Source organism: Rhinolophus ferrumequinum, chromosome 9, assembly GCF_004115265.2.
Source record: "Rhinolophus ferrumequinum isolate MPI-CBG mRhiFer1 chromosome 9, mRhiFer1_v1.p, whole genome shotgun sequence".
Taxonomy (NCBI): Eukaryota; Metazoa; Chordata; class Mammalia; order Chiroptera; family Rhinolophidae; genus Rhinolophus; species Rhinolophus ferrumequinum.
The window spans coordinates 30,845,703-30,870,248 of record NC_046292.1 but is presented as its reverse complement, the minus strand read 5'-3'; the positions used below and the strand labels follow the sequence as shown (position 1 = coordinate 30,870,248).

At 47.8% G+C, this 24,546-nt stretch overlaps 1 protein-coding gene across 4 annotated transcripts in view; it reads right to left on the bottom strand.

Annotated features, from left to right (window-relative positions):
• Window positions 1–1,272: 1,272 nt before the first annotated feature.
• The window catches only part of KDM4A (lysine demethylase 4A), a 39,664-nt gene continuing 16,390 nt past the window's right edge, over window positions 1,273–24,546 (bottom strand). For 2 of the 4 annotated variants that reach the window (XM_033114668.1, XM_033114669.1), the window contains exons 12-22: window positions 16,536–16,656; window positions 12,003–12,184; window positions 10,264–10,468; window positions 9,734–9,810; window positions 8,972–9,027; window positions 7,188–7,296; window positions 6,685–6,870; window positions 4,400–4,570; window positions 2,383–2,502; window positions 2,005–2,097; window positions 1,751–1,891 (exon numbers count right to left, since the gene is read on the bottom strand). In XM_033114668.1, the coding sequence (XP_032970559.1) occupies window positions 1,751–1,891; window positions 2,005–2,097; window positions 2,383–2,502; window positions 4,400–4,570; window positions 6,685–6,870; window positions 7,188–7,296; window positions 8,972–9,027; window positions 9,734–9,810; window positions 10,264–10,468; window positions 12,003–12,184; window positions 16,536–16,656 (1,461 nt within the window). Of the gene's footprint in view, window positions 1,892–2,004; window positions 2,098–2,382; window positions 2,503–4,399; window positions 4,571–6,684; window positions 6,871–7,187; window positions 7,297–8,971; window positions 9,028–9,733; window positions 9,811–10,263; window positions 10,469–12,002; window positions 12,185–16,535; window positions 16,657–24,546 lie in introns of all 4 variants that reach the window. The other 2 variants (XM_033114670.1, XM_033114667.1) reach the window with 2 other exon arrangements.

Sequence of the window (24,546 nt, the reverse complement as noted above, 5' to 3'; positions counted from 1 at the left end):
CTCACTGGCCCTTCCCTGGCTTGCTGCTGCTCTATCCCTGTCCACCTGGACCTTTGGAACACACCAGGCAAAGGGCCTGGGTCTTCTTCCAGGGAAGTTTCTCACCAATTATAGGCAGCTCACAGCTTCAGGATCCCACTGGGACACCTCTGGGGGTTGAGTCCCTTGCTCTTCCTCTTCAAACACCTAAAATGTACTCCCTCCCTTTCAAGCTGGTCTACAACCTGTATGGAACACAGACTCTGGCATGAACTTGACCAGCTCAATGAAGCGGGGCAGAAGTGAGAGATCAAATTCAGGTTTACAGGCTGAGTGGTGGTCTGGTCTTCCCTTTATTACCTCCTCCTTCCCATCTCTAAGGCAGGGAGAAGCAAAAAGAACCAGAGGTGCCTCTGCTCCCCATGTCCCACCATGCTTGGCCCAATAGCCACAGGACCAGAACTTGACGAGGAACCCGTCTCTTTAGGATGGCTTCCTACTTCTTTCTAGACTGACTGTTAAACTATATGGCCCTGCTCCAGAACCTATGACTGGTGATACAACCCTGGCCTGACCCTGGGCCACTTGGGCTCCTTGGGGCCGACACAGCCAATCCTCTGCTCAACATATTTTATTGCTAAGGACAAGGTGATGCACCAGTTTTCAAAATAATTTGGTTTATAGCGTTCATATGTAACAAAAAACAGGGAAGTATTATAAATCTGACTCTTGTATACACAGGGTACAGGTGTGAAGCCCTCCAATCCTGGGCCTGGGCAAACAAATTCATGAGGAGCAAAAACCTGTTTAACCCCTTCAGTGTTGCCCTCCAGTCCCGCCCCCCTCCCTCCTAAATATGCTCCCTCCCACCCCCAGACCAGGGGCAAACCTGCCCCAGGGAACAAGTGGCCCCAGTTCATCTTAACCCTCCCAGCCCCTGCATGATTGCAATTTTCTGTTCACAGAATCACCAACCAGGCTCTGCCTGCTTCCATCATTAAGATACCCCTTCAGAGTATTCCCCACCCACACCCTCTAATACTGCGCCACAGGGGCTCTGTGCCTCGAGATGTGGGCACACACCTATGTTACCCCTATACTTCAAGAGATGACAGAGGGGGCATTAACTCCTTAGCATTTCAATACTACAGCGTTGCCAGCACTCCCTTGAGGCAGCTGCAGGGACAGATGCCACATCCATCTCCAGCCAACCCCAGGGGCCCTTACTCAGCTCAGCTGAAGGCAGAATTTCACATTTTGTTTGCCCTGGATAGGCAAGGAAGAAAGTAAAGGCCAGGGGTTGGCAGAAGCTGGTCCAGACCACACACACACACACACACACACACACACACACACACACACATAAATACAAAAGGGGGGAGGGGACAGGGGGCAAGCACCAGCACCTCTTCCTAGTTGGTGCAGGTGATCATTAGGAAGCTATGTCCTAGGCCAGGAACAGGGCAACCAGCCCAGCCAGCATAGTCGACCCTATTAGAGACTGGAGACAATGCAGCCATAGCATTCCAGTGCCCAGCCCCTCAGCTGGGAGCTCAGCGGCTGCTGTCACATGTCCAAGAACGGCTTGTCCTTTCCCTAGAGCAGAATGCGATGAGGGTGGAGTGAGAAGATGATGGGATTGGTTATTTCATTCCTTTTCATTTTACAACTTCATTTTAGAGACGTCAGAGGTCCAGGTGTCTGCTGTGCTGTGGAACCCCCAGAGTGCTCTTGCCTTGATGGCTGGGAACCTCTTGGCCCCTGGAAGCACCTACTCCATGATGGCCCGGTATAGTGCAGGCTCGATGTAATCTTCCCGGTATCTTGAGTTGATAACTCGTTGTCGTTTCTTTTCCTGTTTAACCTCTTTCTCTGTGAAAATCTCGTTGAAGCGCATGTCTGAGGCTACTGACTGCAGAAGAATAGGCAAGCAGATGAGCACTTTGTGGCTAACCACCAAACTAGAAAAATAAAGGAATATATCCTTGCCTTGTACCCTCCCTCCCAGACAGGAAACACACTCACCAGTCTAGACTTGACTCTCTTGGGAAGCTCTTCCTCCAGCGTGTACACATCATCTCTCTTAACCACAAGCTGTGAGCCATCTTCAAACTCCACCTGCCGAGGAAACATAAAGGCCCGTGGCTAAGATATCCCTGCCTCCCTCCCTGGGCTGCCATGCACAGGGGCAATTTGCTGTGGTCAGAGGAAGGATTCAGAACACTGAAGGACTGCTATGTTTGAAGCCACGCCTGGCACACTGGACACAGGGCAGCTCCTCACTCTGAAAGGGTTGTTACTGACCTCTTAGCTCTCCTAAGAGCAAAGACTCGCCTTTGGTCCAAGAGGAAACACTGAAGTAATCAAGTAACCCCCAAACCCCAGCAAAAATCCTTTGGCTACCTGGTACATCTGGATGGGGTGGGAGGCCACGAACTTGGCTCCATAGACTTGGCCATCTGTCCATCGCACCTGGACCACTTCCCCTTCAGCAGGAGGACCCAACTGGAGACAGTCCTGACTCTGAGGGAACAGTAAGGGAGAAGAAAGAAAGGAAGGTCCACCTGAGCACAGTGAAAACCACCATCTACCTCAGGGAAGACTGAACCAGAACAAATTCCTGCTTGTGTGGAAGTACTCAAAAGACACTTGTACTTGCCAAGGCATGATGGTGGTCTTGAAGAAAAACACTGTGTGTAACGGTTTGAGTTGTGAGTTGAAGTAGCTGTTCCTTTCATGGAACGCAGCTTTATTTGAAAAAATGACTGTGAGACAAACTATGGTTATTCATACTTGGGTATTGACAGATATCTTTCTGAAAATGAATGAAGTGAGCCTGTCACTTCAAGAAAAACAACCGACAGTATCACCAATGATAAAAATCTACGCTTTCAAGCAAAAATGAAAATTTCAGGAAAGTTGCATCACTAATACGAGATTGAAGCTTCCCAAAATTTAAAGATTTTTCACAAATGAATGTGATTTTTGACATTGTATAAGAATTTAACAACATTTGGAAAGTCTGTATAGCCCACTGTACCAATACGTATAATGTTATAAAATAATACATGAGTGAAAGATCCATTCTCAGTGCAGACAGACTAATGGATTTTAATGTAACAGAGTATGCAAAGTTCAATGACCTGCTTTCAGATTCCACACTGTAGCTAACTTTGAGGAAACTACCACTTGAGTTTTGGTGTAATAGCAAAGAATAACCAAAATTATCTGAAAGGCTATTTATAAAATACTCCTCCCATGTCCAATTAAGTATCTGTGTGAGACTGAATTTTCTTCATATACTTTAACCAAACAGTATTTCACAACAGATTGAAGATGTGACATTAAAGAGATCTGTAAAATTACAGAAAAACGGCATTCTTCCTAATATTTTTTGTTTTAAAATGAAGTTATTTTTTTATTTAAAAAAATGGATTATTCCAAATCAATCTGTTTTAATTTCTAATAAATATTGAAAGACATAATCCACAAAAACACAAGCTCTTTGGGGTCCTCAGTAACTTTTAGAAGCGAGTTCTGAGATTACTGTTCTGTAAATTAGAGCTAATACCACCTACTTCTCAGAGTTTGTATGAGAGATGACAGAAATACTTGACATAAAGCACTTAGCACAGTGCCTGGCCTACTGGAACAGCTTAATAAGTCATAGCTACTCTACTGCCACAGATACTGTTATCATCATGTTGACTACTGTGTGAGTCTACCTTATAACTAATGAATGTGCTTTTAGCAATTGCGTTGCTAATGTGGCATAAACGTGGGGAATACCTGATTTGTTAAAGAAAGAAGTGGCTCTATCCCACCACCTTGGTGGGGGCAGGGGAAACCTGAACTAACTCCTGAGTACTGAGCCAGGAAACCTAGGATTGGGTCCAGGCAGGGCCATGTGTCTCAGGTGTTGGTAAGATAAGCAGGCCAGGTGTCTCCAAGCGGTTTCTACTCAGCCCCAAAGACTTCAACTGTAAAGAATCAAAAGCCAATTCCATATATCTCTAAGGGTGCATGGTAGAAAAGAGAGTTGGGTAATTTTCCCAAATCTACACAGCTAATAAGCAATGAAGCTGATACTGGCACATGGGCCTGACACCAAAGCCTGGCCTCTGCCACTGCAGTAGAATGCTTTCAAGGGTAGTTTAGACCGAAATACAAGGATGTTTCAAAGAACTGCAAAAAAGCTGACTTCTACGAGCTTCTGGAGGAAGCAAGGTACCCTAGCAGCATGCGATTCCTTTGCATGGAAAGAACAGTACAAAGGCTTCTTTCTGTCTGGGGACTGAATGATGGGACTTGTGGCCTGGCTGAAAAAAGGCAGACAGGCCCCCAGCCAGTCTAATCTGCCCTTCAGACCTAGAAACACCCCCAGTCCTAAACTGCCCAAAAAGCTCCTTGCAGACATTACCACTATGTCCTCAGGATAGAGATTGTCGCTGAAGGAGCCATCATCAAAGTTGACTTCATAGAAGGTTTCGGTGGTGAGCCTGACCACCTCACACTGGTAGAAGCGTCCATTTTTGTGCTTGCTGATGACCTTCTGGCCCGCAGTGATGCTCTGCAAGGCCCCCTTGGCACGCTGGAAAAACAGAGGCATGGGTTACCGCCACATTAAGTTGCTAGGTCTGGCCAATGAGGCCCAGGACCAACTGGTTCCTCTTTACCAGGAAAAGCTAAACATAGGGATGAACAAAAAGGAGTAAGATGGGAGTTAAAACAGGTCTTTCCAGATATCCACACCCCAGCCAGGACACTGGAAGAAATTAGTTCTCGTATTTTCCTGCATAAACGTAGCTTCTCCCTAACTCGCAGTCCGCAACTGTCCTCACACCGTACTGTCTTACCTGAACTCCCAGAACAGACTCGTGACTTTCCCATTGTTGGCGGGAATTAACCAAATAGTACCTACTAACACAACTTAGGCTCACATCAAAGTAGACACTCAACATGAAGCCCAGCGCCCCCAGACAATGCTTCACTCCGATCTTAGCACTAGCTCTACCCTCAGGGCTAAGACACAAAGACCAAGGTTCCCTGGATGTCCTCAGCTGCACACAACAAATGGCTCCCCGTTAAAAGGGCCCTGCCATTTCTGGGACCCTCACATCACCATTCTTCTCATTCTGAACTTCCCTTTGATACAAATGGGATCATAGATCATCTGTGGCCTTGTGTCCAACCACTTCTCCCCAAGCTGCTCAAGCACTGCACTCCAGCCATGCTGGCATCCCTGCTATTCTGAGCATGCGTGCCAAGCGTGTGCCCACCTCAGGGTTTCTGCACTGCTGTTCCCTCTACTGGAAATGCCTTTCCCCAGTTACCTTACACGCTGGCTCCCTCACGTCCAAATGTCAACACTGCTCCTCACTGCCTCCTCTTTCTTTCCCCTTATCGTGCCTTATCTTTATCCATCACACTTGGCCCCCATCTGATATCCTGTAACTTTCCTTGTTTCCTGACATGTAGTAGATGCCCAATAAATATGTAAAGAATGAATTAATGATAAGAAATACTCAACAGTACCCCCCATTTCCTCACAGCATCAGCGTTCTATGGCCACCAATTTAAGGATGTGGAGTGCAACTGATAATCACAAAATCACTGTCCTGTTCTGTGACAGAATTCGTATTTCCCTACCAAAGCCGGAACTCAATGCTACTTTAAGTTTTTACTCCCCCGGTCTCATTCTTAAATTGATTATTTTTCCATCTTCTTAAGCCCCTAACCGATCTCTTGTACTCAGTGAAACACCTCTATAAAAGTGGTGAATCCAGTCAGCCAACAAGAACTCGTCCATGACCTCAAATAGTAGAGTGAAAAGGGTTTGATGTGACCTCAAAGCTCTGCCTATGTGTTCCCATTTCAGCCCTCACATCTCTCCTAGGCTAACTGGTCTCCCTGCTCAAATTCTTATTTCTCAAATCCTTGAATCTAACACAGAGACTGATAAAACAAACAAACAAACACAGACAGACAAAAAAACATGGCTCAAAATCATAATGTTGGAACAGTTCGCCGTATCTGATGGAAGCATAACAGTCCAGGGCCTTCACCTATTGGAGCTACTTGCCCTTCAAGCACCATCCCCACCATGGCCCCAGAACCAGTCTTACATGTTCATTCTTCTGAGACTTATCTGTGCTATTCCTACAGCCCCAAATGCCCACCCCCACCCCACAATTCCTACTTACTGTTTCAGCCTTACTTCAAATGCTCCCTTCTACCCAACCCCTTCCATAACTCCTCTAGCTACAAGTACACGTATCTTTCTCTGAGCTTCAACATTTAGAGAAGTACAAAATCTCTACTACGTGGCGGTTAATGGTTCACTGTTGTTGGAGCTCTCCCCATCGGTTCACAACAGTTACACAGCTGCTGCTATGTCCCTGACACCGCGTTAAATAACAGGGACACTCAGAATAATGAAATGGACCCTCAAAGAGTATGTCTTAGAGGAGAAGCAAACAAGTAAACAGATAATCAAAAGGAATCAACCACATGCAGTTTGGTACCATTGAATTAGGAAGCACCAGGCAGGGAGTAGCGATGGACCGGGGCCATCGCTTACTCATGAGCACTCTCCATAAAGCATAATGCTTGAGGAAATCTTGGCTGACACAATAAATGAACAGCCTGCAGAGAAAATGATCCTGGAGACTGTCAAGAGGATTCTAGAATGGCACCCTCCCTCACCTCCAAATTAGGAATCTTGTGCCGAAAGCAGGTAATGAAGACGACGAAAGGCCAGTCATCTGGCTGCATCATCACTCCTGCAGCCTGGGCACAGCTCACGTGGAAGGCAGTTGGGCAACGGCCATGAGAACATTGCACACAGCAGCCAGCAGTTCTTTTCCTCCGCTTCTTACAGAAGACACATTTCTACAACATAGGGGAAGCAAGCCAATGATTCCAGGAACTAACAGTACAGTTTCCCCTATCGTTTCCCGGCCCAAATGTAGAACAAAACCAGCAGGAAGCAACTTCCTTCCCAAACACGAGCGCACACACACCCTCTTTGAATCTTGTGTCTGATTATAGGTGAGAATCATAAACGCTGACCAAAGCCAAGGGGTAAAGGCTGACTGCGGGGTCAAAGGAAACAGCCCTTAGAAGTCCATACTATGTTCTCCACCCACAGACTTGTAAACAGGGTAGCGGTGTCAACAGAGTCTGCAAGCCCATCTCATCTTCCTTACCAGTTTGAAGCGGGGCAGGGGGATTTTGCTCACATCCACTGGACTTCTTTCTGCAATGTTGACAAACCTTGCTTCCAGAATTGCGACAGCACATGAGACGTGGACCCACCTGCCAAAAAGCAAAGGCTACCTCAGTCACCGCTGGCTCCAAGGCCCTATGGCGCTCTCACCTCAGGTGGGCGCGCTGGTGGGGTTTCCTCCCTTACCCAACATGACCGCTGACTCCCACCAACAAGTTCCTGGGACCCAATGAGGTAAGAACCACAATGTCTCCACACTGAGTGTGTGGAAACAAATCCCTACCACACTGCCCTGGGTTAGCACAGGGATGCTCTTCTTATAACACTAACTCACAATCTGTCGCAAAATAAGCAGAGTTAATTGAGTGTGGCAGATTTCGGGGAGTCACAATAAATTAGAGAGCTCTGCATACAGACCTCTTTTACCACAGGACTTGGGTGCTTCCTCAAAATATCTCCAACTGGGCCCCGATCTGCCAGTAATCACAGCTCTCCCCTGCAGGCCTTTGCTCAAACCTTTCCCCTGAGCTGAAATGACCTCTACCTTCTGCACCCTTCACCCAGAGCAGACTCACTCTTTAAGGTCTGACCCAAGCACTCACTCACTCTGACAGGTCTTTTCAATGGCCAGCCTTAAAAGCATTAACGTAAGCTCTGGACATTTTGGGAAACTGTCATGCCCTAAGATGAGAACACCTGAGATGGTGAAAGCACTTAAAAACAGGCCAGGTGAAAACCTACAATGTACAGTGTTAGGGCCACACGGAAGCTATCTGCAGTATTCACAGGACTGTTATGGGAACAGATTTGTTTCGCGTGGGGCCCTGCAGGGCAGAACAAGGATTATAAAGTAAAGGTGGGATGCTCAAGCAGAGCCATTTCCACTCCAAATAAGGAAGAACTTTAACAGCGCTATGTTGCGATTGTGAGGAACATGATGACCTCAAGTCAAGTGAGCAAGTCAGCCTTTAAAGGAGAGCAACAAACAGAATAGCCATCTATCTGGAACAGCATGAAGGGATCCCTGTGAGGCAGGGGGCAGGATGGAATGTTGCTCCAACTTCCCACAGGATTTTAGCTGGAAGCAGGATACTGACCACTAACCTGGGGTGTGTGTACCGTCTTCTAGACAGCCAGCACTTCCAGGGCAAAAACCTTGGTCACCTTACATTTCTACCTCAGAACAAGTAAGCCAAGACCAGGCACAAAGACACAGCTCAGTGAAAATGAGCTGTCTGACAGCTAAGAAGCCCACGTCTGGGCTAAGATGCCCAGAAACTTCTGTAGATTTGATTCAATAGTGGGTCGGCTTGGCTGAGCTCTCCTCAATGCCCCACTCCCTTCCTTGAGGACACTCATCCTCATTCCAAACAGCATGTCTGAGTCAAGGACAACTACCTGTGGAAAAGTGTGTAGTAGTCGCCCATGGCCACGGGCACCTCTGCGGTCCCAACTGTAACAAGGTAACTGTCCTCACTTCCAGCCCACAAAGCCCCTACGTCACCTCCACAGGATCCTCACACCCTCATATGAGTGCATCGTGGCTCCTCCAAAAGGACGTTACTTATCTCTGCCTCGAAGGGGAAAGGTCTGGGAGTTCTGGGCTCCCCCTCGCATCTCATTTAAAAACTAGCCTTGGAGATGCTTTTCCAGCTCCAAACAATGTGCTTCCCAAATCCTCTTCAGTCATTGTGATAACAGCCACTGCCCTCTGAGTACCTGTGCATGCTGCTTCAGAAGTACGCATTCTGAGACACTGCTCACCTGTCGTCATTTGCTCTCTGCAGGGCTCCTCCTCGTAATGAGCATAAACAGCAATCCTGCCAAGAAAGGAGGGGAGGAAAGTGGTTACCACCAGGTCTGCAGCCAATCTGCTCTCCCCTTGACTTCCTTTGCGCTACTGTAGCCTCCCCATAAGAAAGCAGCCAAATGGCATGTGGGTGTCACCTACACAGCCCCCGTGAGCAGGACTCCCCTGGAGGAAGACGGGGAGGCCACTCAGGGCTAACGGGCACCCAGTTTCACTTGACTTAACATAATTGTCTTCACTGTTACTGGTAATAATAACAACTGTGAGCAAAGTCACGAAGGACACTCTGCTGAAACTGGAGGCATTGCAGGGCTCTGACTGTCTGCCCTGTGGGGTACTGCCAGGTTTGGGGGGAGGGGCAGCGGGAGGGTGATGAAGAGAAAGCTACAAAACGAGCCATCTGAGCCCCATTCTGGTGCTCCAACCCCCACGGCTAGTTCTTTAAAGGGGGTTATGTCCTTGTAGGATTGTCTACAGGAGGACTCCACTTGGTCCTCACACAATGGAACAAACACAGCTTCTAAACTCCATTCATGCCCAGGTGGACAGCAACCACTCTCTGTCATGCCATTTCTCCTGACAATACTCACTTTCTGACGTCCCTGTGTACCAGGCCCTATGCAGACTGCTGGGAATAGAAAGTCCATAGGAAACAGTCTGGCCCTGAGCGAACGCAAGTCTCATAGGGAAGAGAGCAACAGTGTGGACGCACTCACCTCCTCCAGGGCATTGGCGGAACACCGAGAACACATCCAGTCTTCAGAAGCCTTCGCAGGGGGGACCCCATAGCAACCTAACAGGCACACCAAGATGAGCAAATTAAACCCAGAGGCCAGAGTCAGAATGAAGATTTGCTACTCTTTACCATATACGATGTCCCAAAGCTACAACCAATTCTTACAGAAACTCCTGAATTCTAGAGTCAGGGCCCCACAGCCTCAAAAAAAAAAATCAGCAATTGCAGATTCACAGGGTACAAACACCTAGTGAACAGTGGGAACGAATGCCCTCCTGCTGTCTGCAACCAAGAGGACAGCAGAGTTGACTGTGCAAGCAGAGACCCAGAGTCACACGAAACTCAGACTCAATCACTACAAACTTCCTGAGAACACAGAGGCGGTCTTTGCATTGGGGGACTGGGGCAGCCACAGGGAGGTTGGGGGGAGGCCAATGGGCGCAAGGACTTCCAATGAGAAGGCCCATGCCCCGTGGTACAGTATGCAGAGAAAAGGCGAGAGGCACTCACTGGCATGGACCCGGACACTGCACTTCTTGCAGGAAACTAGAATGCTGGTGCCATCCTCCTCCAGGTAAGGGGTGGAAAGGTTGATGTCCGTGCTGCAGCCAGTTGAGGTGAAGCACATTTCTGGAATCAATGGCTTAGTCCTCTGCTTCTGCGGAGCTAAATCTGGAGCATTTCCACAGTTCTGACCAAGGCCTCCAAACTCAACCTAAGGAGAGAGAGCAAGGACATACCTCAGTGAACATACGCCTATGCCCTCGGCTTTCCACCTGCTCCGTCAGCAGGAAGCTGGCTGTCTTACTGACATGACGATGGCTCCGGCTCCCGGGTGCACAGCCATTATCCCCGAGCTGCTAATTGAAGTTACCTCTAATGACTCAAATTCAATTTCTCATAGCAGCATCAAGCAAAGGCCCTCGGGGATGACTGAGAAAAGGGAGCGAGGTAAGAGGCAACTGGGACTTTAATCTTCCCAAACCAAGTGGTAATAAAATGCACTGAGATGTTCTCAATGCTGCTATGTGGGCTCCCTCTGCAGAGCACCGCACAGTGGCCCCCACCCAGGGGGTGCACCCAGAGCAGGTGCTCCTATGGACCAGCACTGATTTCCTCTTGTGGGCCATGCCAGCAGGTCACCTGAGCTACAGCCCCACCTGTGAGTCCCAGTCCCAGCTCAGGGCCCCTTCAGGGAGATCCTTATGTCCACGTACATCCCTGGGCAAACATCCTGACTACAAATATTTGCTGGCTCTGTGGCTGGATGGCATCATCACCCCCATTCCAAGAACAGCATCCAGAAACATGTCAACCCTAAGCCTGTGCCATTCATGAAACCCTGAGCACCTCTCAGTTTATCTGCTGACGGTACAGCTAGGTCTTTCACTTCCCTCACAGGCCAAGGCACACAGAGTTCTTCAGTTTTGCTTTTTGTCAATGGAAAGACGTAGTGAGTTCAATCCAAAGTGTGTTGGTCTGAGGGTCCATTCTTTGATAAGCATGAACCTCACACGCTGCCAGGCTCAGTGGCAGCCTTGCCCCTTTCTAACCTCCACTGTGCGGACTGGTTATCTACATGCCACCCTGTGAAGGTCAAAGCTGAGACTGAGCTGGTCACCTGGCACATGCTGCTATGGATCCTTCCTGGCCTCCTAGAGCTACAGCCAATGAGACCCATGATGGTGGAGCCATCAAACGCCCCAGGAGCAGGAGGGGCAAAACAGCCCAGCCACAGCGCCTTCCCACCTTCTCCCTCCCATAAGCCCTCTGCTCCTATCCCTCCCAAGTTCCTTTTGACTACTGCCAATACCCACTGTGGCAACAGGAAAGAAGAAAACACTGAAGGATGTGGCTTTTCATCTGAAAGTCAAACTATAGTAAAGAAACACACAGTCCTCCAGAATGACTGGCCAGGACTACAAACCACCTAGAAGGAATAATCACTGACTACAATGATAACAAAAGAGCAGATTCCTCTGTGAACAGTGTGAGTGCCAAGGGGCACAGGGCATCAACCCTGAGCCTAAGCCGCACACTCTGCTCTTCTCCAAAGCATTCTCAGTCGAAAACCTGCATTGCTGGGTTATCTGCCTGGAGAAGCCTGACCAGCACACAGATGAGGCGAAGAACATTAGAAAAACATGCCTTTCCCAAGACAACCAGTGATAAGCTCTGTACCCACAATTAAACTTAGCTGCCCTCTGACTGCTGGTCCTGTGCAAACAGAGAGGATAGAGTAGGCTCACCTGATGATAAGTCTGAAAGATCATACAGACAGAGCAGTGAGGGGCCTGCTGGGCCATGGTCTCATTGAATTCCTTTTCAGCCTCAAAGTTCGGGGGTCGGTTCTGCCACAGTTGGCTCAGGGGCTTGGCCCAGGCTTCTGTCTCCTCAGCCTCCTCTTCAGGGGTCAGCTGTTCAGATGTCTCTAGAGGAAGAAGCAAAGTGTGAGTCAGCACCAGCCCTGCACACCTGAGGCTCTGTGTGGAGAGCAGGTGAGCTCAGCCAGTACTCCTGGGTCCCAGGTCTGGACTAAACCCCAAAATCCTATGGGCGATAAAAGCAAAGGGCAGAGAGATTTTCAATAAACTGGCAATACTTGGGTGATGTGGTGGGGAGTCCTGCCTACAGCCTCTTCTCTGGCCAGAAGACTCATGGTTTCTACTCTCCTTACCCCAGGAATTCAGCCACTCTCCTCGCTCCTAATAGCTGCCAGCATTCAACCCCTCTGAACAAGGGCAACAGAGTGAAACACCGTCTTACTTGCTGACTCCAATATTTCAGCATGTTGAGTCTTTACCTCTTAAGAATTTTCTCTCGAGTCGCACCAAAGAGAACCAAGGATGGGGAAAACAAAACAAAACAGGGAAATGGCAAGGCTTAAAAAAGTTTTACATCATTGTCCTTAGTCAGAATTTCCAGCTGCCTCTGGAAAGGTCAGTGGGATATCTGCCTTTTCTAGACAGGGCTCACCAATCTTCTTGGCTCTGCCTCAGAGAAAGGCAGAGTGTGTCCAAGATGAAACCTCTTCCCAACCACAGGATATAACACCTTGAGTCTAGCCCAGGGGCTCATACATGGATGAAGTCCAGCCTGTTTAGGGGGCTAAGAATTGTTCTTGCATTTTTAAAGGGTTGGGGGTGGGGGCGTGGAGAAAAACACGTGACAGAGACATAAGGCCTGTAAAGCCTGAAACAGTTACTATCTGGTCCTCCACAGACCCCTGGTCTAGATGACTACTTTGCATCTCTTCACTGCTCTAGACAGGAGAGCATATACTTTCCGGGCCTTAGCACTGCCTGGAAAAGGAAATCCCCTCTGGGAGTTATCTTCCCAAAAGAAAGGGACACACTCCTGAATGGAAAACAAAAAACTGTGCTCACAAAACAAGATGGAAGCGTAAAGGTACACACTTTCCAGTTGCCCCAAATCAGTGAAAGAAGAGCACAGCCCACTATCTCCCCGCAGAAACAAGTTCAAGGAGATAAGGAAAACCCCGTAACTCTAATGTTATGATGAAGGGGGGCAATCTTTGGTAGAAGAGGCAGCAAATACCAAAATAAACTGATGTCCAGAGTGTTTCTCCAGATGCTCCCACAAATGAGGCAGGTATAGAGCACCTGACAGGAGGCCAGCTCTGTGCCAGCCTCACCACAGGAGGCACCTCTTGGGATCAGTACACCTCACCATGTGTGGGCATCAGCAATCCCCAGCTTCAACCACTCCAATGATCTAGCTTCTTCCCTTTCCAAGAGGCCCTGGAGACCCACGCAGAGCGGCCCAAGGAACATTCATTCCAGTATACACCTGCTCTAGGTGCCCATCTATATGTTCACTTCCGGCAGTTCCAACTCAGGGCTCAGTGCAGAGAGTTACCTAGTCTGCCTTTATTGTCATGTTTAATCTAAAGGGATCCAGCAGCTTCCGTGTGTGACCTCGTTACCCTAGAGTAACGAGGCGAACGCACACGATGAAAACCAACCCCTACAAGCTCCATCATCAGGCTCAGCCAGGAACCGGGGGCCAAAACCAAAGCACAGATATTGTCTGCACCCTGGCCAAAACAAGAGTGACCAAAATATGACATTAGAAACAGAAACAGAGCCTCACAATCACAACAGAAAAATTCACACACTGACATCTGTTCCGTTTTAGAAAACCATAAATGGCCAAAGCATTCCACATGTGAATACTGAATGATTAGAAATGTTCACTATGTTATGTAAAAATTGCAAGAATCAAGAGGCTACAGTTTACATATATAAAACTTCATTGAGCTGTACAGTTAAGATGTTATGCCTCAATTAAAAAAAAAAATTAATGCGGAGAGGAACATACTACACTAAAAGAGACTAAAAAAACAAAACTTCCAAATGTGTGAGACCCTTATTTGATCTGTACTGGTTTAGAGGAAAAAGCTATTAAACACATTTTTAAGCAGGGAAAAATGAGTATGGACTGAAGATTGGAGGATATCATTGCTTATTTTCCAAGGTGTGGTAACAGCAGTGTTTCTGCAGGAGATAATCCTTCTACCAGTGTACTCTAAGTCAAGTGACTTGACTACAACTTACTTTCAACAGCTATAGCGAATATGTACATAGTAGGTATACAAACAGTGCAGATGGAGAGACGGAAAGCAATTAAGGCAAAATGGAAACAGCTGTTGAATGCAAGGGGCACACACTGGTTTTGTTCTTTCAACTTTTCCGCATTTGAAACTTTTTCTCATAAAAAGTTGGGGGACTCTGTATTATGATCTCAACTATATTACCCTGTTTCCCCGAAAATAAGACCTAGCCGGACAATCAGCTCTAATGTGTCTTTGGGAGCAAAATTTAATGTAAGACCCGGTCTTATGTTGTATTATATTATGCTATACATTATATTATATAAGACCGGGTCTTATATTAATTTTTGCTCCAAGACGCATTAGAGCTGATTGTCCGGCAAGGTCTTATTTTCGGGGGAACATGGCATTCTAAAAACATGTACCTGGATATAATTTAGTATCTGAGCAGAAAAGTCAGGAAGGTTAACACATTAAAATGTTCACAGAGGTCACCCTGGCCGGGTAATTTTGTTGTCCTCTTTATAACTTTTCCTGCTTTTCCAATTTTCTACAACCTTCATTGCTTTCCTGCAGGGGTGTCCAAACTGCGGCCCGCAATCCATTTTTTATTGGCCCACAGCAAATTCCAAAAGTATATTTAGTTTACTTAAATAAACCAGGTGAGGCAATACGTACTTCACCTCGAGTGAATGGCCCGTCTGTTTGTGTATTTTATCACATATGGCCCTTGGTAAAAAACGTTGAAAAAAGTTTGGACACCCCAGTTTAGAGCATTGCGGGTGGGGGGAGAATATCATGAACCTAGGCTGGAGGATGACCAGAGGACTTCCTACGACTGGCTCAAGGTCTGACTGACTTCTGACTACAGGCTCTCAAGAGACTTTCCCCACCCAGCCTATCATGATCTTTCTACCAAGGAAAACAGTATAGGTGAGTATTGACATCAGATCAGAAAAGACATATGGGGCTTGTGGAGCAGAAGGAAGGCTGATGACACTCTGGACCTTCCCACCCAGCCAATGAGCAGGAAGGACAGAACAGAGAGAGAAAGGGCCTGGCAGTCAGAGTAACAAGGGACGAGTGCTCAGCAGACTCATCTGACTGGCTCTCTGGGCTCCAGGCAGCACAGGAGACCAAGCTGTGCTGATGGCAATCACTCCCTGAGCTCCAGCGACACACTTCCAGGTTCCGTCTCCGTCCAGGCTCCTTTTCTTCCTCTGTCCTCCTAACCCCAGCCTCTGTTCACCCCCTCTGTGCCTCTCCCCAAGTGGCCTCATTTACTCTTAATAAAGGTACCAAAGACCACCTCTGTACAACCCCACGTCTACATCCTCCATAGACACTGAAATGTAGGTTTCCACAACTCAACCACAGCTAGAAACCAGGGAGGCACTCAACTCAGGCCTCTCCATTCCCTACCACCCTCGCAGCCCCACATCCAATTGCCAAATCCTGCTAACTTTATCTTCACTCCATCCCCTGCCCCCACCTCCAGCATCTTAGTTCAGATTCTCCTGTCTCACAGGGACCAGGACAAAAGCCCACTTGCTCCTCTCAAAGCCATTCTCAAGACGCAATCACTATGAGCAATCTTTCTAATGTAAATGTGACCGTGTCACTCTTCTGCTTAAAACAAGTCAAAGGCTCCTGAACACCGATGAAAAAAGTTCTCACTCATTAGTCTCACAACCATCTTGTTCCTCCTACCACACCCATCACTCCCTGGCCTGGCCTCCTAACTCCAGTCACACTGAGCTGTTGCCAGCGAATATATATCTCCCTGTTTCTCTTCTCCATGGTTACTCAGCCTGGATTACCATCTCCTTTCTTTAGATCTGTTTACCAGTCACTACCCTGCGAGCTTCTCGAGGGCGCAGACCTATCTTAGTTATCTTTGTAACAACACATTCGGCACAGAGCTTGGCATCAGTGACAGTTTGCTATCCCCAAAAAAATCAGCCTTGTACCTTGGAGGAGAAAAAAGGGAAGAAGATCCCCTATTAGATACATTCCACGATACTCAAACATATCATGAAATCTAGTAATAAATCAAATGAAATCTTAACCTCTTTATTGAGTACCTAGAGGAAACGCTAGGCCACAGGCCCACCCTTGGCCCTCAGCGTGGCCTCCCGCTGACCTGTCAGAGCAAGTGCTAAGGTGGTGAGCTGCTTTCCTCCTAGTGAAGAGAGAAGTCAACACTTACCATCATCGCTGATGCAATCCTGCAACACGAGGGGGTGGTGGCGGGGGAGCTTGCTCAAGGGCTGACGCCGGCCCTTGGATTTCTTATTCTCCTCCAGGGAAAACATGTATTCATCTGCAACCTGGACAAACCGGAAGAAGGAATCTCATTGGTATTGCTTCCACTTGGGGACACAGCAAAAGTTAGTCTTCCAATGAAAACCAAGGGAAATAGCAGGCAGAGAAACACAAAGAAACAGAAAACCACACACAAACCTACAGCTCTAAAGGAGACTCACGCCCCCACTATTAAGCTCACTGTCATGAGACTGCGTCTGAGAGCCTCAGAGAAACACAGGTGACCCTCTCCTTGAACCTGAAGGCCAGCAGCACCTGTTACAAAGTGCCAGGCAGCTGGGTCACAAAGACTAGATGACATTCAAAGGGGTGAGCAGCAGCTGACCCATTAAAGGTAAAACAGGCCAATTTCTCCTTATGCACTGCTGAGCCCTCAGCTCTAGCTGATACCATTCATTCCTCTTCTCCAGGGGAGAACACGAGCCAGGACAGACAGTACGTCTAAAACGCTGGCCTAGCTGCAAAGGGAAAGGTTGATTTAACGCTGCATTTACATGATGTCAGAGCAAATGCAATGAGGATGAAGATCTGCAGGATTGAATCAGCAACACTACAGAAGAGTTTCTTTCTAATCAACCCATTTAAACTCAGTTATACTGATATTAAGAGACACGGGGTTAAGCAAAACCCATTCAGCAAGGAAATGAGGCCTGGAAGAGGGTGTCTTTGCACCTGTGACAAAACCAATGCCTTCGAATGCTGTAGAGAAGTGACAGCACTTCAGCGTCCCTTCGGAGAAGTTAACACTGGGCCTACGGACTCCACGTGCAACTTCACAGAACCCTAGAACTTAAGGCCTACACTTGGAATGTAACCAAATACTAAGCAGGCACGTCCAAATAGAACAGAACCTGCTCTTCCAAACACAGATTTAACCAACAAGTTTCAGTATCCATTCACCCATTCATTCAACCAATATTTACTGCGACTCCACTGGCTGCACAGGCCTGCCTAGGACAGGAAGAGGGTGTGGCTAAATGGTCCAATAGGATGTGATCCCTGCTACCTGAAGAGAGTGATGCAGACTCCATGTGCAGGAATGCGGTGGAAAAGTGAGGACGTTAGGGACCTTTTACTACTGATCGTCATGAAGACTCAGAGGATCACAGACTTTTAATCAGAGCTGAACCTTATCGATTAGTACAAGTGATTTCCAAACGTAGATCAAAAGGCCCCCAAGAGCCTCCATTAAAGCAAACAGGCAGGGCTTGAGGCCCCACCTCCATTTCAACCAGAACAGCCCTGCTTTTCATCTACATTTTTCCCCTCTTTCTTCCACCTCCCCCCACTCCATTGTTTCTCAGTCTAGTTGTATAGGACACAGCTCCCTGGCCCATGCTGGTATTCTGAGCCTTGCACTCCCCACCCCCCGGCTGAGGCAGTCGGTCACCGGTCATCGGTGGGCCGCTCACAGCAGCTCACGGCAGCTCTCGCCAGTGGCTGGCCGCTCACGATGGCTACTGGCCACTCACGCTAGCCACCAGCCGTTCCTGGCAGCACTAAGCAGCCCTATGGCAGCCCGCGCAGCCCACAGCAGCTCACGCCGACCTCCGGCTGCTCACCTCAGCCCAACTCCAAGGAGAACCATTGTTCACAATCTTAGCTGTAGAGGGCACAGCTCATTGGCCCACGTGAGAAGTGAACCGGCGTCCTCGGTGTTAGGAGCACGGCGCTCCAACCACCTGGGCCACCGGGCCAGCCCTCATGTACATTTTTTTTAAATGATTCATATTTCACTTAAAGAAAGAGTTCTTTAGCTACAACAAACTAGAAAATCTATACTGACCAAATTTATTTGATAGTGCTGTCATGGAAATAATTTAGGGACATGCACCCCAACACATGCATACTTATTAATGAACTACACACACGAATGTACTTATGCACATTTTAAAACAAAAATCGACTATAAAAGGATTAAGATTTTTAAGTTTCATTATTTTATTCCTATACCCCAATAATCTTCTTGCATTCCCCACTCGGAAGACCACCGAGATAACAGGCCTAAACCTAGGAAGTGGCAGAGACTAGGAAATAAAGGAATGAGAATAAAGGAACCAGAGGTGGTGGGGATTTGTAGCCCAAGTCACCAAAGAGAGACTTAAGAGAACTCTTGTGGATAAAGGAGGAGTAACAAGCTAAGTTAAACACGCTTCATGTGGTTCACACGGCCCGTATCTGTGGGTCCTTCCTTTGCCGAGGCCTAATAAGAAATCCAGCCGGGGTTGCAGAGAAGAGGTCTGAGTAAGAGCTGTAGATGTGGGGATCCTCAGCATCAGGTTCAGAATTAAAATTGTGGGAGTGGATGAGATTATTGGTGGAAGATAAGCTGACTGGAGACCAAGCCTTCCAAGACAGGGGGAAGGAAGAAAGAAAAGGAGATTTGGAAGCGGATAAGTAAGAGGAATACAGAAAGCAAGGAGGGGAGAGCTTTCAAGAGGGGAAAGCCACAGGGCCAAAGAGTACAGAACTGCTGAGCAGGAAGTGGCCAGAGGACTTGGCAAGTGGGAGGTGTCAGGACTTTGAGAGGTAGGTGCCAGCAGACAGACAGTAAGAAACTAAGGAGTAAATACATCATAGAGTCTATTTTTGAGAAGATCAAGGGAAAGAATGAGATCATAGCTTGAGAAGGAGATTTCCTGCAATTGTATTGTAGGATAGAGGCTATTATGAGTATGGTTTTACAGAGAGAAAAGAAGCTTGTGAAAGGAGAGCTATTAGGTAGTACATGTGGCAGACAGAATAATGGTCCCCCTAAGATGGTCAGTCCTAAACCCTGTGAATGTTAACAGGACAAAGGATTATTAAAGTTGCTAATTAGATGACCTGAAAATAGTGAGATTATCCTGGATTATCCGCTGGGCTCAATGTAATCAAATAGTGCTTAATAATGGAACAGGAAAGAAGAGTCAGTGTCAAAGTGACGTGATGCAAGAAAGACTTGCCCAGATATTGCTGCCTTTGAAGATGGAAGAGGGCCACAGGCCAGGGAACATGGGTAACCTACGGAAGCTGGAAAAGGCAAAGAAATGGACTCTCCAGGAAGGTCCACAGACCTGCAGACAACTTGACTTTAGCACAGTGAGGTCCACTTCAGACTTCTAAACTGAATTAAAGATAATAAATTTGTGTTAAGATTCTAAGTTGGCGGTAATTTGTTAAAGCAGCAAGAGAAAATGAATATGGGGTAGGAGTTGGAGACAGATCATCTTATATGTCCAAGTACTGGAGGAAGTAGAGGGGTCAAGACCAAGAATCCCAGAATGCAGCTGTGGAAAAGGAGGACGCCTTTATTCACATCTGTTTAGAGTGCCTCCTATATGCCCAGCCTCCGTACCCAGTATAGACATGCTTGGTGCTATGACAATGCAGACAGGTGAGACGTCATCTCTAATCTCAAGCGCTATGACCCAGCCAGAGGGAGACTTGGCATCGGAGTCTGTACCCTTTTTACTACTATCATGCTGCCTCTGACCTAAGTAGTCAGATCTGTTCAAATATTTGAAGATACTCCCACATTTCCCATCTGCTGGCTAAATGGTCTTCTTACTACAAGACATTCACACCCTCCTTCAGTGCTGCCTCTCCCAGCAATGTGCTCCAATCTCTATATTCCTTCAGTATATAACAGAAACCCTAGTTCAAGCAACTAGCTGTGTGAGCCCAGGCAAGCAGCAACCCACTAGTAAAATGGGTGTAGCAAGCGTGGCCGCACAGGGCTCTATGCGAGGACGGAGTGGGACAGCAGGTAGGGTCTCCCCAGCCCCCGCCTGTAGCAGAGCTGGAGCTCAAGGCTCCTGAGTTCGCTGTGCCTCCTTCTAACACCGGGCCCCCAGGATCAAAGCCAATGTTCCTGATGGGGCTTGTTCTGTAGAGAAAAGAACCAGTTGTTCTCTCCTTGTTTTGAGAACTCACTTTTTCAAAGCAGCCTAAACTAAGGACTTTTACAACCGACACATCACTGTGGCTCAGTCTGCAGTTAAATGAGAACTCCTAAGGTTTTGGTGCTTCAGTAGCCAGTCAACCAAGGTGATTTTACCAGGGCCCTTAAGACAGTGACACATAAGCTGAATACCAAGAGGCCCAAATGACACCATGGGGAATGGTTCAAGTGGGGGTGGAGGATGGGGGCATGCACAAGGGTGCTCTTAGAAACCCAGCTGTCTCCAAACACAGACACAATGCTATTAGACCTCCCTAGGGACAGGCAAAGGGGTTCAGCTTCTGCCCCAAGCCTTGACTGTTGGTTCCCCATTCTACCCTACCAATCAGTCCTGATGTGGGCTTCTTACTAAAACTCAATTTCTAGTCATTCCTTCCACACATACAGAAGGCTCGTGGGTGAAGGCCTGGGGACCACACTGGGGCCTCAAGGAGCAAGGCTGCATGTGGCACAGGCCTGGCTCCTAAGGCTTACCTTCCTCACCAGCCTATGACAACTGCACTGAGACCAAGATGGAGGGGTCATACAAAAAAGAGCCAAGTATTACTGCAGGGATTCAAAGGACAAAGGGGCGTAGATGGGAGGCAATGAAAGGTTTCTAGGAGCAGTGGCTTTTGTGAGGGGCTGGGCTCCAATAAGCGAGGCAGATATCTGACTATTCCTGGGGGGGCTCCTTGTCTCCTCCCAGCTCGACACCATCTGCAGCCTGGTGACAGCTGCACAACAAAGTGAATGCAGTTAAGGCCACTGAACTGTACACTAAAATTGGTTAAAATGACAGATTTTATGTCATGTATCATTACCACAATTAAAAAAACAAATGAACCCATTGTAGCCACCCCCCCTCCTGTCTCCAGCTGTGCTGCAGACCACACTCCCTCCCTCAGACCTCCCTCCTGCTCAGACCTCCAGGATCCACTCCCTTCCCTGGCTCCAACCTCCCGCACTGCTCTGACTCCTCCCCTTCACCAGAGGCAAGCTTGGCCACAGCTCCCATGGTCTTCAGTCTTTCCCTTCCCCTGGCTCTGGACACACTCCTAGTTCTCTCTCCTAGTTCCCCCAAACCCCTAGCTGCTCTTCTCATTCTCCTCCTCCTTCCTGGGCCCTCTACCTCCACCCACACTGTGAAAATTATTCCTCACGCTCCACACATGAGCTCTTCCATGCCCATCGACACCCCCTAGTGACGCCCAAACCTAAGGACCCCTCCCAAGTGAGCTTCAGGTCTGTGTAAACACATCTCCACAGCCTACCTCACAAGCAGGTCACACTCAACACACCCAGGCTAAACTTACCTCCTGAGCCACACTCATACACCCCTTCACTTTTCTCACAACCTCTATCTTCCTCTGATGCACCCCTATCCGTCCCACAACTCAAGCCAGAATCCCGAGTCAACCCCGGCACTGCCCCAGAGCCCACAGCCTCCTCCCATCCTACGCACCCACCTTCTAAGCAGCTCTCAAGCCCCCCTTCTGCTCCCATCCCTATCTCCACTATCGGTCAGGGCCTCACAACCCTCTTTCAGACTAAGGAACAGGTTCCAAAATTGGTTTCCCTGTTCTAATCTTTTTTTCCCTCCTTTCCGGAAGTAGAAGTATTTGATCATAAAAATAACATTAATCGTGAAAAACACTCACACACTTTATAAATGTAGGAAGCGAAAATCATCCCTAATTCCATCTTCAAGAGAACCTCTGCTGTTTCTAATTTTGCCTCCTTCTTCCCATCCAAAAACCTTTATACTTGCTTCTAGAATCATCTTCCAAAACATCAGTGCAGAGCTTAAAAAACCCTTCACTGGACAATCTAATGAACAACTGACACGGTTTCTTAAGTCAATGGTGGGGTAAAAAAGAGGGGGACGCTGCCTCGGGTGAAGGCAGACTTAAGAGCCATAAGAAACAAATGTAAAGTGTGAGACTAGATTAAACCCTGACTCAAACAAACCTACCGTAAAACCAATTTTATTTAGACAACTGGGGAAATGTGATTATGGACCGAGTTATTAGATGATGCTGAAGAATTTTTGTAATTCTGTTACGTATAATAATGGCACAGTGATTAGGAAAATACCCATATTTTTAAAAGATACACACTGAAGTAGGGGGAGAAATGACACAGTATCTGGGATTTGCTTTAAAATACTTCAGCAAATTAAAAAAGGATAGATGAAGCAACTGTGTGGCAAGATACTGACAACTGTTAGATCTAGGGGATGAGAATTGGTGTGTTCACTGTATTATTCTGCATGCATCTTTGTGCATTTAAAAAATGCATTATGAAGAAACAATGCATCACGGAAATCTTCAATCTCTAAAAACACATGCAGGGAACTTCCCAGCGCTCCTCATACCACCACTCTACAGTCAAATAGCTTCACAAGGCATGAGGCAGACCCTCGAGATCTGGGTCCTGACTTCACCTCCACCAATACCTCCCAGAGCCCTCTCCAATCCCATATGCCTGAGGGAAATAAACCACTGTAGACCCCCCCGTGGGCTTTGACCTTGCCATGAGCTACCACCACCATGTAGATAGAACTCTCCTCTCCCAGACTCCCTCTCCAATTTCACTCTACCCTCCTGGCATACTCCTCCTGCCAACCTCAGGCCGAGCTAAAATGCTTCCTTCTCTGCAGTCTCCCTGAACGCCTCACCCCAACCCCAGGCTGCGCTGCTAACTCTTCCACTTGTGCCACAACATGGGTCCTAAGAACTAGAATTATTTGCTCATGTCTGTCTACTCGTCTAGGCTGTGAGGTCCCTGAAGGCACAGTTCTAGCCCAGAGTAGGCATGCCATGACCGATTACAGAGTCAAGTGAACAGGCAGGCTGCCAAGACATTTTTAGATAATCTGAAGTAGGGGGGAGGGGGAAGAGCTGGCTGGAGTGCAGTGGAGAAGGGTTATCACCATCACGTGACAGCTAGGAAGCCCATACAGAAATAAAAGGGAGCCAGGAAGGCACTCAATGGCTTCTGAGCGAGGGCGGAATGAGAGAAGCATGTTACCTAGAGAGCAGCCTCCTTCCCCCAGCCTATTTCCACGTGGAGGGATTCCTGGCTTTTCTCCCCAGCCCTTGGACATTAGTGAGCTTCACTTAGCTGGGATCTGCCTTTGGCAGAGGAGTAGTTCTGGTCTGCGTCCACAACACATGGGAGATGAGTGGAAAACGCTCTGCCGCGGTGAAAGGAGCCCATGTCCTCCAGGACTGCCTGCGACTAGGTAGATAACCTGTCTCATTGAGGGTAAGTGAGCAGCAAGGCCACCTGGCCACAGGTTAAAAGCCACTTTCGTCAATCATTTTAACTGGTAATAAAGGGCCACTCTGAGCTCCATGTGCCTGACTCCTATATCCATTACTTAACTGTTTCCTAATTTGGGAGTAAAAAAGATAGGTGTTACTTACTGGCTTCCTCCCCACCTCCCCAAAAAAAAAAAACCCCACAAAAAACTTGATTCTGTGGTTACAGTAATTAAGCAGATATAGTCTGAACAATGCATATCAAGCATGTAATACATATTAAGTCCTTGCTATTGTTAGCTGCTTTTGTGGTTGTGATTGCAACTGCAGGCAATAAAGTCAGGAAGACACTGCAAGAGAAAGCCAGCGTGACCTGTAGCGTGACAGCAGGATGAACGAGAGGGCACGAGAGCTTTGTGAAGGAAGAATGGCTCGGATGCGGCAAAAGGGAGTGTAAGGGATTCTGGTTTCCAAGCTGGAAAGAAGCCCTCTCCTGCGGGAGTTGCCATGAGAAGACAGAGAGCAGCAATCAGAGGCCAGGAGGAGACCTGGTGGTCACCATCAGCTCATGAGCCTGCACCCGCAGGAGAGGGAGGAACATTCACGTGGAAAAAAGAAGTCTACAGACACTGAGCCCTGACATTCTCTCTGTCCAAAGGAGGCGGAAAGAATATTACATGGATATTATGAAATTATTTGGATATTAA